A 17,302-nucleotide genomic window follows, 5' to 3' on the forward strand; every position below is an offset into this window, starting at 1 on the left:
GTCAAGTCGAGAGATAACGAAAAGGTTTTCAGCAGCAGATGAGGGAGACAGGAGTGATGTTGGGCAACATTCTGAAGGTGGAAATAAGCAGTTAGAATGATGGCATTAGAGGTTGGAATGCCATCTCAGGCTCAAATGTGACACCATGGGTCACAAACAGACAGACATAATCGCAGACAATTGCCAGAGAGAGGGATGGAGTAGAGAGCTAAGAAATTGAGTTTTAAGCCAGCATTGAAAACCAAGGCTTCAATATTCCAAATATCGTAATAAATTGGAATAGATTTCTCTTCATCCAGTACTGGCTGTCACATAAGCAGCCTGATAATTTAGCTATGGTGGGGGATTTGATTTGATTTGAGAGCTCAAGGTTGTCAGTGCACGTGAAAATAAAGCTGTGCCTTGGATGGTGTCGCTGGAATCCCCAGAACAGTCCCACGTGGTCGAACAAGATCAATCCCGAGGGACTCTGTTCAGAATAGAATGCAGTGCTCAAGGTATGGTCTAACAAGAGCTTGTAGCATAATTCCATTCTTTTGTATTTCAGTCCTTGTGACAAACCAGCAAGCCATTCATCTGTTCCGTTGTCCTTTGTACCTGCCCACCCAGTTTAGAGCTTTCTCTATTTGCAGCCAATGATCTCAGTTCCTGGCGTTTTACCTTTTGGATAAAGCTCTCATCAATCTTAGCTCAAAAGTAGATCTTATACCAATCACCATATTGCTCTTATTGGAGAGGATGGTCAAAGCTGCTCAATATTCCTTAGCTAGACTTAGCAACACTCAGTAACAAAACAACACTTCCCAAAACAGCCACGGTTACTGACAGTCAGTGACAAAGGTGGTAAAGAACAAAGCAGCATTTATATAGCATCTTTCACAACCTCCAGATATCCCACAACACTGATCACTTGTAATTTTTGAACCTAGTAAAAAGCTGTGGTCAATTTTCACACAGCAAGCTCCCACAAACAGCAATGAGATGAATGACCAGATAAATTACTTGCAGTGATGTCAGTTGAGGAATGAAATATCTGGATTAGATTTACTGTATTCATTACAAGAGAAGCTCAGGAATAGGGACCTCCACCTCCATCCTGTCATACAGCTTTTTCATTTAGTTCTCATCCCTTTGGCCTGATGTCAATTTTCTTCTACTGAATGTAATTAAATAAAACTGAATCTAAGCAAAATTCACATCAGCTGGCACCAACACTTTACACTAGATCGACCAATCTCTGCAATTTGTGAGGTGCACTTAAAATGATTATCACAAATTGTCCCCATTTCCTGTAAAGCCTGTAATCAGCAATGCTTCATTCTGAACAGCTAGAAATGCTCTCTGAAATACAAAGCATGTTTCAAGCCTTTTTTGACCAAACTTATCTCATGGTGCTTTCACTGTTCAAAGCTGACAAACAGACAACCACCATTCTACTTTTAAAGACCATCATCAAAGTTGTTGAACTTTCAAAGAACCGTCCCAACAGGCAACATTATCCCCCCACGAGCCTGCAGGAGATACACCTGAAGGTAACAAAGTGATGATGAAAAAAGTGAAGAGCAGTGTTAAGCAGTGAATATCATGTTCACAGAGAGTGGTCAAACTGTTTTCGTCACCTGAAGTATCACAATGAAGAGTAAAACCAGGCTGAGAAGAATGTTAAATGAACTTTCATCTAGAAGTGCAGGGCATAAAACCTTGCCCAGTACCTGCAAGACACCACCAATAAACTGTACACCCAGTTCTGCTTCAACTCAGCAAGAATACTCAGTCACAACCTTTTGGACACTTCTCTCCCCAAATCAAAACACATGGCCATTCCCCAGCAACACCCTTCCCTGTACGCATGCCCTCCTTGCCCACCCTCTCCCTCCACCCCACACAGGCAGCCTCCCCTCCTCACACACCCCCACACACGCCCCATCACCACGTCCCCACCCCCCGCCGCACACACACGCCATCAACCCCCACACACACACGCCATCTCCCCCCTACACACATGCCCCTTCCCCCCCCCACGCGCCACACACACACGTCCCCTCACCCCATGGCTGCCCCACACACACATGCCCCCTCCCCCCACCCCTCAGACACGCTCTCTACCCCCAGCCCCAGACACACACACCCCTCCCGCCCGCCCCACGCACACACATGCGCGCCCGCCCCACGCACACACACGCGCGCCCGCCCCACGCACACACACGCGCGCCCGCCCCACGCACACACACGCGCGCCCGCCCCACACACACACTCGCCCCACACACACACTCGCCCCACACACACTCGCCCCACACACACTCGCCCCACACACACTCGCCCCACACACACTCGCCCCACACACACTCGCCCCACACACACTCGCCCCACACACACTCGCCCCACACACACTCGCCCCACACACACTCGCCCCACACACACTCGCCCCACACACACTCGCCCCACACACACTCGCCCCACACACACTCGCCCCACACACACTCGCCCCACACACACTCGCCCCACACACACTCGCCCCACACACACTCGCCCCACACACACTCGCCCCACACACACTCGCCCCACACACACTCGCCCCACACACACTCGCCCCACACACACTCGCCCCACACACACTCGCCCCACACACACTCGCCCCACACACACTCGCCCCACACACACTCGCCCCACACACACTCGCCCCACACACACTCGCCCCACACACACTCGCCCCACACACACTCGCCCCACACACACTCGCCCCACACACACTCGCCCCACACACACTCGCCCCACACACACTCGCCCCACACACACTCGCCCCACACACACTCGCCCCACACACACTCGCCCCACACACACTCGCCCCACACACACTCGCCCCACACACACTCGCCCCACACACACTCGCCCCACACACACTCGCCCCACACACACTCGCCCCACACACACTCGCCCCACACACACTCGCCCCACACACACTCGCCCCACACACACTCGCCCCACACACACTCGCCCCACACACACTCGCCCCACACACACTCGCCCCACACACACTCGCCCCACACACACTCGCCCCACACACACTCGCCCCACACACACTCGCCCCACACACACTCGCCCCACACACACTCGCCCCACACACACTCGCCCCACACACACTCGCCCCACACACACTCGCCCCACACACACTCGCCCCACACACACTCGCCCCACACACACTCGCCCCACACACACTCGCCCCACACACACTCGCCCCACACACACTCGCCCCACACACACTCGCCCCACACACACTCGCCCCACACACACTCGCCCCACACACACTCGCCCCACACACACTCGCCCCACACACACTCGCCCCACACACACTCGCCCCACACACACTCGCCCCACACACACTCGCCCCACACACACTCGCCCCACACACACTCGCCCCACACACACTCGCCCCACACACACTCGCCCCACACACACTCGCCCCACACACACTCGCCCCACACACACTCGCCCCACACACACTCGCCCCACACACACTCGCCCCACACACACTCGCCCCACACACACTCGCCCCACACACACTCGCCCCACACACACTCGCCCCACACACACTCGCCCCACACACACTCGCCCCACACACACACGCCCCACACACACTCGCCCCACACACACTCGCCCCACACACACTCGCCCCACACACACTCGCCCCACACACACTCGCCCCCACACACACTCGCCCCACACACACTCGCCCCACACACACTCGCCCCACACACACTCGCCCCACCACACACTCGCCCCACACACACACACACTCGCCCCACACACACACACACTCGCCCCACACACACACACACTCGCCCACACACACACACACTCGCCCCACACACACACACACTCGCCCCACACACACACACACTCGCCCCACACACACACACACTCGCCCCACACACACACACACTCGCCCCACACACACACACACTCGCCCCACACACACACACACTCGCCCCACACACACACACACTCGCCCCACACACACACACACTCGCCCCACACACACACACACTCGCCCCACACACACACACACTCGCCCCACACACACACACACTCGCCCCACACACACACACACTCGCCCCACACACACACACACTCGCCCCACACACACACACACTCGCCCCACACACACACACACTCGCCCCACACACACACACACACTCGCCCCACACACACACACACACTCGCCACACACACACACACACACTCGCCACACACACACACACACTCGCCCCACACACACACACACACTCGCCCCACACACACACACACACTCGCCCCACACACACACACACACTCGCCCCACACACACACACACACACTCGCCCCACACACACACACACTCGCCCCACACACACACACACTCGCCCCACACACACACTCGCCCCACACACACACACTCGCCCCACACACACACACACACACTCGCCCCACACACACACACACACTCGCCCCACACACACACACACTCGCCCCACACACACACACACACACTCGCCCCACACACACACTCGCCCCACACACACACCTCGCCCCACACACACACTCGCCCCACACACACACTCGCCCCACACACACACTCGCCCCACACACACACTCGCCCCACACACACACACACACTCGCCCCACACACACACACACACTCGCCCCACACACACACACACTCGCCCCACACACACACACACTCGCCCCACACACACACACACACACACTCGCCCCACACCCACACACACACACTCGCCCCACACACACACACTCGCCCCACACACACACACTCGCCCCACACACACACACTCGCCCCACACACACACACTCGCCCCACACACACACACTCGCCCCACACACACACACTCGCCCCACACACACACACTCGCCCCACACACACACACTCGCCCCACACACACACACTCGCCCCACACACACACACTCGCCCCACACACACACACTCGCCCCACACACACACACTCGCCCCACACACACACACTCGCCCCACACACACACACTCGCCCCACACACACACACTCGCCCCACACACACACACTCGCCCCACACACACACACTCGCCCCACACACACACACTCGCCCCACACACACACACACACTCGCCCCACACACACACACACACTCGCCCCACACACACACACACACTCGCCCCACACACACACACACACTCGCCCCACACACACACACACACTCGCCCCACACACACACACACACTCGCCCCACACACACACACACACACTCGCCCCACACACACACACACACACTCGCCCCACACACACACACTCGCCCCACACACACACACACTCGCCCCACACACACACACACACTCGCCCCACACACACACACTCGCCCCACACACACACACACACTCGCCCCACACACACACACACACTCGCCCCACACACACACACACTCGCCCCACACACACACACACACTCGCCCCACACACACACACACACTCGCCCCACACACACACACACACTCGCCCCACACACACACACACACTCGCCCCACACACACACACACACTCGCCCCACACACACACACACACTCGCCCCACACACACACTCGCCCCACACACACACTCGCCCCACACACACACTCGCCCCACACCACACACACACTCGCCCCACACACACACACTCGCCCCACACACACACACACACTCGCCACACACACACACTCGCCCCACACACACACACACACTCGCCCCACACACACACACACACTCGCCCCACACACACACACTCGCCCCACACACACACACTCGCCCCACACACACACACTCGCCCCACACACACACACTCGCCCCACACACACACACTCGCCCACACACACACACTCGCCCCACACACACACACTCGCCCCACACACACACACTCGCCCCACACACACACTCGCCCCACACACACACTCGCCCCACACACACACTCGCCCCACACACACACTCGCCCCACACACACACTCGCCCCACACACACACTCGCCCCACACACACACTCGCCCCACACACACACTCGCCCCACACACACACTCGCCCCACACACACACTCGCCCCACACACACACTCGCCCCACACCACACACTCGCCCCACACACACACTCGCCCCACACACACACTCGCCCCACACACACACTCGCCCCACACACACACTCGCCCCACACACACACACACACACACACTCGCCCCACACACACACACACACACTCGCCCCACACACACACACACACACACTCGCCCCACACACACACACACACTCGCCCCACACACACACACACACTCGCCCCACACACACACACACACTCGCCCCACACACACACACACACTCGCCCCACACACACACACACACTCGCCCCACACAAACACACACACACGCCCCACACACACACACACACTCGCCCCACACACACACACACACTCGCCCCACACACACACACACACTCGCCCCACACAAACACACACACTCGCCCCACACACACACACTCGCCCCACACACACACACTCGCCCCACACACACACTCGCCCCACACACACACTCGCCCCACACACACACTCGCCCCACACACACACACACACACACACACTCGCCCCACACACACACACACACTCGCCCCACACACACACACACACTCGCCCCACACACACACACACACTCGCCCCACACACACACACACACTCGCCCCACACACACAAACACACACACACTCGCCCCACACACACAAACACACACACACTCGCCCCACACACACACACTCGCCCCACACACACACACTCGCCCCACACACACACACTCGCCCCACACACACACACTCGCCCCACACACACACACTCGCCCCACACACACACACTCGCCCCACACACACACACTCGCCCCACACACACACACTCGCCCCACACACACACACTCGCCCCACACACACACACTCGCCACACACACACACACTCGCCCCACACACACACACTCGCCCCACACACACACACTCGCCCCACACACACACACTCGCCCCACACACACACACTCGCCCCACACACACACACTCGCCCCACACACACACACTCGCCCCACACACACACACTCGCCCCACACACACACACTCGCCCCACACACACACACTCGCCCCACACACACACACTCGCCCCACACACACACACTCGCCCCACACACACACACTCGCCCCACCACACACACACTCGCCCCACACACACACACTCGCCCCCACACACACACACTCGCCCCACACACACACACTCGCCCCACACACACACACTCGCCCCACACACACACACTCGCCCCACACACACACACTCGCCCCCACACACACACACTCGCCCCACACACACACACTCGCCCCACACACACACACTCGCCCCACACACACACACTCGCCCCACACACACACACTCGCCCCACACACACACACTCGCCCCACACACACACACTCGCACACACACACACACTCGCCACACACACACACACTCGCCACACACACACACACTCGCCACACACACACACACTCGCCACACACACACACACTCGCCACACACACACACACACACACACTTGCCCCACACACACACACACACACTCGCCCCAACACACACACACACACACACACTCGCCCCACACACACACACACACACACTCGCCCCACACACACACACTCGCCCCACACACACACACACACACTCGCCCCACACACACACACACACACACACTCGCCCCACACACACACACTCGCCCCACACACACACACTCGCCCCACCCACACACACACTCGCCCCACCCACACACACACACTCGCCCCACACACACACACACTCGCCCCACCCACACACACACACTCGCCCCACCCACACACACACACTCGCCCCACACACACACACTCGCCCCACACACACACACTCGCCCCACACACACACACTCGCCCACACACACACACTCGCCCCACACACACACACTCGCCCCACACACACACACTCGCCCCACACACACACACTCGCCCCACACACACACACTCGCCCCACACACACACACTCGCCCCACACACACACACTCGCCCCACACACACACACTCGCCCCACACACACACACTCGCCCCACACACACACACCCGCCCCACACACACACACCCGGCCCACACACACACACTCGGCCCACACACACACACTCGCCCCACACACACACACTCGCCCCACACACACACACTCGCCCCACACACACACACTCGCCCCACACACACACACTCGCCCCACACACACACACTCGCCCCACACACACACACTCGCCCCACACACACACACTCGCCCCACACACACACACACACTCGCCCCACACACACACACACACTCGCCCCACACACACACACACACTCGCCCCACACACACACACACACTCGCCCCACACACACACACACACACACTCGCCCCACACACACACACACACACACTCGCCCCACACACACACACACACACTCGCCACACACACTCGCCACACACACACACACACACACACTCGCCACACACACACACACTCGCCCCACACACACACACACACACTCGCCCCACCCACACACACACACTCGCCCCACCCACACACACACACTCGCCCCACCCACACACACACACTCGCCCCACCCACACACACACACTCGCCCCACCCACACACACACACTCGCCCCACACACACACACACTCGCCCCACACACACACACACACTCGCCCCACACACACACACACACTCGCCCCACACACACACACACACTCGCCCCACACACACACACACACTCGCCCCACACACACACACTCGCCCCACACACACACACTCGCCCCACACACACACACTCGCCCCACACACACACACACTCGCCCCACACACACACACCTCGCCCCACACACACACACTCGCCCCACACACACACACTCGCCCCACACACACACACTCGCCCCACACACACACTCGCCCCACACACACACACTCGCCCCACACACACACACTCGCCCCACACACACACACTCGCCCCACACACACACACTCGCCCCAACACACACACACTCGCCCCACACACACACACTCGCCCCACACACACACACTCGCCCCACACACACACACTCGCCCCACACACACACACTCGCCCCCACACACACACACTCGCCCCCACACACACACACACACTCGCCCCACACACACACACACACTCGCCCCACACACACACACACACACTCGCCCCACACACACACACACACTCGCTCCACACACACACACACACTCGCCCCACACACACACACACACTCGCCCCACACACACACACACACACACACTCGCCCCACACACACACACGCCACACACACACACACACACACACCTCGCCCCACACACACACACTCGCCACCCACACACACACACACACACTCGCCACACACACACACACTCGCCCCCCACACACACACACACACTCGCCCCACACACACACACACACACTCGCCCCACACACACACACACACACTCGCCCCACACACACACACACTCGCCCCACACACACACACACTCGCCCCACACACACACACACTCGCCACACACACACACACACACTCGCCCACACACACACTCGCCCCACACACACACTCGCCCCACACACACACTCGCCCCCACACACACCCACACACACTCGCCCCACACACACACACTCGCCACACACACACACACACTCGCCCCACACACACACACTCGCCCCACACCACACACACACTCGCCCCACACACACACACACACACTCGCCCCACACACACACACACACTCGCCCCACACACACACACACACTCGCCCCACACACACACACACTCGCCCCACACACACACACACTCGCCCCACACACACACACTCGCCCCACACACACACACACTCGCCCCACACACACACACACCCGCCCACACACACACACCCGCCCCACACACACACACCCGCCCCACACACACACACCCGCCCCACACACACACACCCGCCCCACACACACACACCCTCGCCCACACACACACACACCCGCCCCACACACACACACCCTCGCCCCACACACACACACACCCGCCCCACACACACACACCCGCCCCACACACACACACCCCGCCCCACACACACACACCCGCCCCACACACACACACCCGCCCCACACACACACACCCGCCCCACACACACACACCCGCCCCACACACACACACCCGCCCCACACACACACACCCGCCCCACACACACACACCCGCCCCACACACACACACCCGCCCCACACACACACACCCGCCCCACACACACACACCCGCCCCACACACACACACCCGCCCCACACACACACACACCCGCCCCACACACACACACTCGCCCCACACACACACACTCGCCCCACACACACACACACTCGCCCACACACACACACACACTCGCCCACACACACACACACACTCGCCCCACACACACACACACTCGCCACACACACACACACACTCGCCCCACACACACACCCGCCCCACACACACACACACACACTCGCCCCCCGCACACACACTCGCCCCGCACACACACACACCCCCGCACACACACACACCTCCCACCCCTCCAAACACACACCCAGAGCCCCCCGCCCCTCCACACACACACCCCTTCTGCCCCTCCCCACACACACACACCCCTTCGCTCCCGCCACAAACACATAGAACCCACCGCTCCCCCCCCCCCACATGCACCACCGACACACACACACCCCCGACACGTGCACGCCTGCCCCTTCCCATCCCCCCCCCTCCACATGCCACTGCCCCTCCCCCTCCTCCACACACACACTGCTGTCTCAGAGCACCAGGGACTGAGTTCAATTCAGGCCTTCATAGAAATCATAGAAACCCTACAGTACAGAAAGAGGCCATTCGGCCCATCGTGTCTGCACCGACCACAATCCCACCCAGGCCCTACCCCCATATCTACCCACTAATCCCTCCAACCTACGCATCTCAGGACACTAAGGGCAATTTGTAGCATGGCCAATCAACCTAACCCGCACATCTTTGGAGTGTGGGAGGAAACCGGAGCACCCGGAGGAAACCCACGCCTTGGGTTTGTGGAGTTGGCAAGTTCTCCTCGCATCTGCGTTCATTTCCTCGGGTGCTCCAGTTTCCTCCCACTGTTCAAAATGGAGGTGGAAATATGGCTGCCAGTGGGGCTTTGCATACTTCAGCCGCTCAGCTGGTATTCCATCTTTTCCATGTGTTTTCCTTGCTGCTGCCGCCTAAGATTAAGTAATGAGGGTTCTGCATCAAGCTTGTACCTAACTTGGGGCGACAGGTTGGCACAGTGGTTAGCACGGCTGCCTCACAGCGCCAGGGACCCGGGATCGATTCCTGGCTTGGGTCACCGTGTGGAGTCTGCACGTTCTCCTCGTGTCTGCGAGGGATTCCTCTGGGTGCTCCAGTTTCCTCCCACAGTCCAAAAGACATGCTGGTTAGATGCATTGGCCATACTAAACTCTCCGAGCGTACCCAAACAGGTGCCGGAATGTGGCGACTCGGGGATTTTCACAGCAACTTCATTGCAGTGTTAATGTAAGCCTACTTGTGACACTAATAAATAAACTTTGAATACATAGCCATTCCTCCCCACCCCCGTAAAAACACACCCACCCATTCCCCCATCCTGCCCCCAAACATTTATTTGTAACTATTTACCACATATATTACCATCTATATTAATGGCTCGGATACAAAAATAGGTGGTACGATTGCCAAATTTGCAGATGTCACTAAATAGGTGGGATGGTAACTTGCAATAAGGAACTAAGAAATTTACAAATGGTTATGGATAGGTTAATATGGCAGATTGACTTTAACAGAGATAAGCCTGAGGTTATCCATTTGGGTAGGAAAAATACAAAGGCAAATTATCTAAATGGAGAAGAACTTCAGAGTACTTCGGTGCAGAGGGATCTGGTTGTCCTCATGCATTAACCAACAGGTAATAAAAATGGCAAACAGAATCTTGGCATTTATTGCTAAAGAAATAGAATATAAAAGTAGTGAAATATTGCTGCTACTGTACAAAGCATTAGCGAGACCACACTTAAAATATTGCGCCCAGTTTCGGTCCCCTTGATTGAAGAGGGATAAGACCATAAGACATAGGAACAGAATTAGGCCACTCGGCCCATCGAGTCTGCTCCGCCATTTAATCATGGCTGATAGTTTTCTCATCATGTGGAGATGCCGGCATTGGACTGGGGTAAACACAGTAAGAAGTCTCACAACACCAGGTAAAAGTCCAAAAAGGTTTGTTTGGTCGCAAAAGCCACGCGCTTTCGGAGTGCTCGCTGCTCCTTCATCAGGTGACATACTCACCTGACGAAGGGGCAGCGCTCCGAAAGCGCTGCCCTTTCCAAGGCCAGCACATCCTTCCTTAGATATGGGGCCCAAAACTGCTCACAATACTCCAAATGGGGTCTGACCAGAGCCTTATGCATCCCTGCTCTTGTATTCTAGCCCTCTCGACACGCATGCTAACATTGCATTTGCCTTCCTAACTGCCGACTGAACCTGCATGTTAACCTTAAGAGAATCTTGAACAAGGACTCCCAAGTTTCTGATTTCCTAAGCATTTTCCCATTTAGAAAATAGTCTACGCCTCCATTCCTCCCTCCAAAGTGCATAACCTCACACTTTTCCACACTGTATTCCATCTACCACTTCTTTGCCCACTCACCTAACCTGTCCAAGCCCTTCTGCAGCCCCCCTGCTTCCTCAATACCACCTGTCATAGAACATAGAACATAGAACATTACAGCACAGAACAGGCCCTTCGGCCCACGATGTTGTGCCGACCTTCATCTGAAACCAAGATCAAGCTATCCCACTCCCTACCATCCTGGTGTGCTCCATGTGCCTATCCAATAACCGCTTAAATGTTCCTAAAGTGTCTGACTCCACTATCACTGCAGGCAGTCCATTCCACACCCCAACCACTCTCTGCGTGAAGAACCTACCTCTGATATCCTTCCTATATCTCCCACCATGAACCCTATAGTTATGCCCCCTTGTAATAGCTCCATCCACCCGAGGAAATAGTCTTTGAACGTTCACTCGATCTATCCCCTTCATCATTTTATAAACCTCTATTAAGTCTCCCCTCAATCTCCTCCGCTCCAGAGAGAACAGCCCCAGCTCCCTCAACCTTTCCTCATAAGACCGACACTCCAAACCAGGCAGCATCCTGGTAAATCTCCTCTGCACTCTTTCCAGCGCTTCCACATCCTTCTTATAGTGAGGTGACCAGAACTGCACGCAATGTTCCAAATGCGGTCTCACCAAGGTCCTGTACAGTTGCAGCATAACCCCACGGCTCTTAAACTCCAACCCCCTGTTAATAAAAGCTAACACACTATATGCCTTCTTCACAGCTCTATCCACTTGAGTGGCAACCTTTAGAGATCTGTGGATATGGACCCCAAGATCTCTCTGTTCCTCCACAGTCTTCAGAACCCTGCCTTTGACCCTGTAATCCACATTTAAATTAGTCCTACCAAAATGAATCACCTCACATTTATCAGGGTTAAACTCCATTTGCCATTTTTCAGCCCAGCTTTGCATCCTATCTATGTCTCTTTGCAGCCTACAACAGCCCTCCACCTCATCCACTACTCCACCAATCTTGGTGTCATCAGCAAATTTACTGATCCACCCTTCAGCCCCCTCCTCTAAGTCATTAATAAAAATCACAAAGAGCAGAGGACCAAGCACCGATCCCTGCGGCACTCCGCTAGCAACCTGCCTCCAGTCCGAAAATTTTCCATCCACCACCACCCTCTGTCTTCGATCAGACAGCCAGTTACCTATCCAATCGGCCAACTTTCCCTCTATCCCACACCTCCTTACTTTCATCATAAGCCGACCATGGGGGACCTTATCAAACGCCTTACTAAAATCCATGTATATGACATCAACCGCCCTACCTTCATCAACACACCTAGTTACCTCCTCAAAAAATTCTATCAAATTTGTGAGGCACGATTTGCCCTTCACAAATCCGTGCTGACTATCCCGGATTAATCCGCATCTTTCTAAATGGTCGTAAATCCCATCCCTAAGGACCTTTTCCATCAATTTACCAACCACCGAAGTCAGACTAACCGGTCTATAATTACATATCTTTGTATCATCTGCAAACTTAGCAACAATGCCTTCAGTCCTTCTTCCAAATCGTTAATATATCGTGCGAAAAGTTGTGGTCCCAGCACTGATCCCTGAGGCACACCACCAGGATGTAGTTGTATTGGAGGCAGTTCAGAGGAGATTCACTAGATTGACTCCAGTAATGAGGGGTTTGTCTTATGAAAAGAGGTTGGACAGTTTACTGCCTGGAATTCAGAAAAATGAGCAGAGATCTAACTGAGGTGTACAAGATGATAAGGGGGATTGACAAAGTAGACATAGAGAGGATGTTTCCTCTTGTGGGCAATCCAGAATGAGAGGTCATCATTTCAGGGTGAGAGGGAGCAGATTTAAGAGAGAAATGATGAGAAACTACTTCTCTTAAAGGGTCGTGACTCTCTGGAATTCATACCCCAGAGTGGGAGGATGCTGGGACTTTGAATATATTTAAGAAAAAGGGGGACAGATCTTTCATCTGGAAGAGTTCGAAGGGCAATGGTGAAAGGGCAATAAAGTGGAGTTAAGGCCGAGATGAGATCAGCCATAATCGTGTTAAATGGAGGTGCAGGCTCGAGGGGCTGAAGTGCCTCCTCCTGCTCCTCGTTCTTATGAAAAACACACACACCCATTCCCCCAACAACCCAAACACACACCCCAACCCCCACCACATACCCCCATTCCCCCCAACCCCCTCCCAAAAACACACCCCCAATTCCGCCCACCCCCAAACACACACCCCCATTCCCCTGACCACCGCCAAACACACACCCCCATTCCCCCGACCCCCGCCAAACACACACCCCCATTCCCCCGACCCCCCCCGGCAGACACACACCGCCATTCTCCCGAACCCCGCCAGACACACACTCCCATTCCCCCGACCCCCCGCCAGACACACACCCCCATTCCCCCGACCACCGCCAAACACACACCCCCATTCCCCCAACCCCCCGCCAGAGACACACCCCCATTCCCCCAACCCCCCGCCAGAGACACACCCCCATTCCCCCACCAAACACACCCTCCTCATTCCCCCAACCACATCCACACATTCCCCCCTAACCCTCTCCCCAAACACCCCCCACCCCCTTCGCAACCCCCCGACTCCCCCCGCCCCAAACACACTCACCCACCCCCCCCCCAAACACACCCAGCCACCCCCCCCACCCCAAACACACTCACCCACCCCCCCGCCCCAAACACACCCACCCACCTCCCCCGCCCCAAACACACTCACCCACCTCCCCCGCCCCAAACACACTCACCCACCCCCCCGGCCCCAAACACACATCCCCCCGCCCAAACACTCACCCAACCCCCCCGCCCCAAACACACACCCCCCCGCCCCAAACACACTCACCCCCCCGCCCCAAACACACTCACCCCCCCCGCCCCAAACACACACACCCCCCCGCCCCAAACACACTCACCCCCCCGCCCCAAACACACACACCCACCCCCGCCCCAAACACACTCACCCACCCCCCCGCCCCAAACACACTCACCCACCCCCCCCAAACACACTCACCCACCCCCCCCAAACACACTCACCCAGCCCCCCCAAACACACTCACCCAGCCCCCCCAAACACACTCACCCATCCCCCAAACACACTCACCCACCCCCCCAAACACACTCACCCACCCCCCCCAAACACACTCACCCACCCCCCCGCCCCAAACACACACACCCCCCCGCCCCAAACACACTCAACCCCCCCGCCCCAAACACACTCAACCCCCCCGCCCCAAACACACTCAACCCCCCCCGCCCCAAACACACTCAACCCCCCCCGCCCCAAACACACTCAACCCCCCCCCCCAAACACACTCACTCACCCACCCCCGCCCCAAACACACTCAACCCCCCCCCCCAAACACACTCACTCACCCACCCCCGCCCCAAACACACTCACCCACCCCCTCCCCAAACACACTCACCCACCCCCTCCCCAAACACACTCACCCACCCCCTCCCCAAACACACTCACCCACCCCCCCCGCCCCAAACACACTCACCCACCCCCCCCGCCCCAAACACACTCACCCACCCCCCCCGCCCCAAACACACTCACCCACCCCCCCCGCCCCAAACACACTCACCCACCCCCCCCCGCCCCAAACACACTCACCCACCCCCCCCCGCCCCAAACACACTCACCCACCCCCCCCGCCCCAAACACACTCACCCACCCCCCCCGCCCCAAACACACTCACCCACCCCCCCCAAACACACTCACCCACCCCCCCCGCCCCAAACACACTCACCCACCCCCGCCCCAAACACACTCACCCACCCCCGCCCCAAACACACTCACCCACCCCCGCCCCAAACACACTCACCCACCCCCGCCCCAAACACACTCACCCACCCCCTCCCCAAACACACTCACCCACCCCCGCCCCAAACACACTCACCCACCCCCGCCCCAAACACACTCACCCACCCCCCGCCCCAAACACACTCACCCACCCCCCGCCCCAAACACACTCACCCACCCCCCGCCCCAAACACACTCACCCACTCCCCCCCATTCCCCCTCTCCCCCCGCCCAGTATCCGGGGCTGGCTTGCCGGCCGGGCGGGGGAGATATGCTGCCGCAGCCTCCTCTCTCAGGCAGGCCGCTGTGGAGCCGGGTGCGGGGCCCCGGCCACGGAGTGGGCGCCGGGCCGAGGCCCGGGCCGAGGGAGAGTAACGACCGCGCCGAGTTTACCTGCACGGGTTCCTGAAGCACTGTCATGATGCGGGAATAAGAGTGTGCCGAACGGCGCGGATTCTCATCACCCAGCCCGAGGCCCCAGATTCAAATCTCAACAGTCACCCGACCCGAGCGGCCGACAACACGGCAGCGTCCTCGTCGGAAACACCCGAGTCACTGCCGGAAGTATCCGAGTCTACGCCGGAAAAACCCGAGCCTCGCCGAGTCCTTACCGGAAATACCCTTGTCCCAGCCGGAAATGCCCGAGTCCACGCCGGAAATGCCCGACGTTCCGCCGGAAACCGCCGAGCGTAACCGGAAATACCCGAGTTCTTGGAAATGATGGCGGCGTGTTGACTTTTAACGAGGTCCATGAGTTGGAGCTGGTGG

General features: G+C 57.9%; 1 protein-coding gene across 3 annotated transcripts in view; it reads right to left on the bottom strand.

The window, feature by feature from the left end:
* The window catches only part of cdc27 (cell division cycle 27), a 136,407-nt gene extending 119,316 nt beyond the window's left edge, over positions 1-17,091 (bottom strand). The window contains exon 1 of one of the 3 annotated variants that reach the window (XM_078223705.1): positions 16,928-17,091. In XM_078223705.1, coding sequence (XP_078079831.1) covers positions 16,928-16,954 — 27 coding nt within the window. In that variant the 5' untranslated portion in view covers positions 16,955-17,091. The remainder of the gene's footprint in view (positions 1-16,927) is intronic. The other 2 variants (XM_078223706.1, XM_078223704.1) reach the window with 2 other exon arrangements.
* Between the last annotated feature and the right edge of the window lie 211 nt (positions 17,092-17,302).

This window comes from Mustelus asterias, chromosome 11 (assembly GCF_964213995.1).
Source record: "Mustelus asterias chromosome 11, sMusAst1.hap1.1, whole genome shotgun sequence".
Classification (NCBI taxonomy): domain Eukaryota; kingdom Metazoa; phylum Chordata; class Chondrichthyes; order Carcharhiniformes; family Triakidae; genus Mustelus; species Mustelus asterias.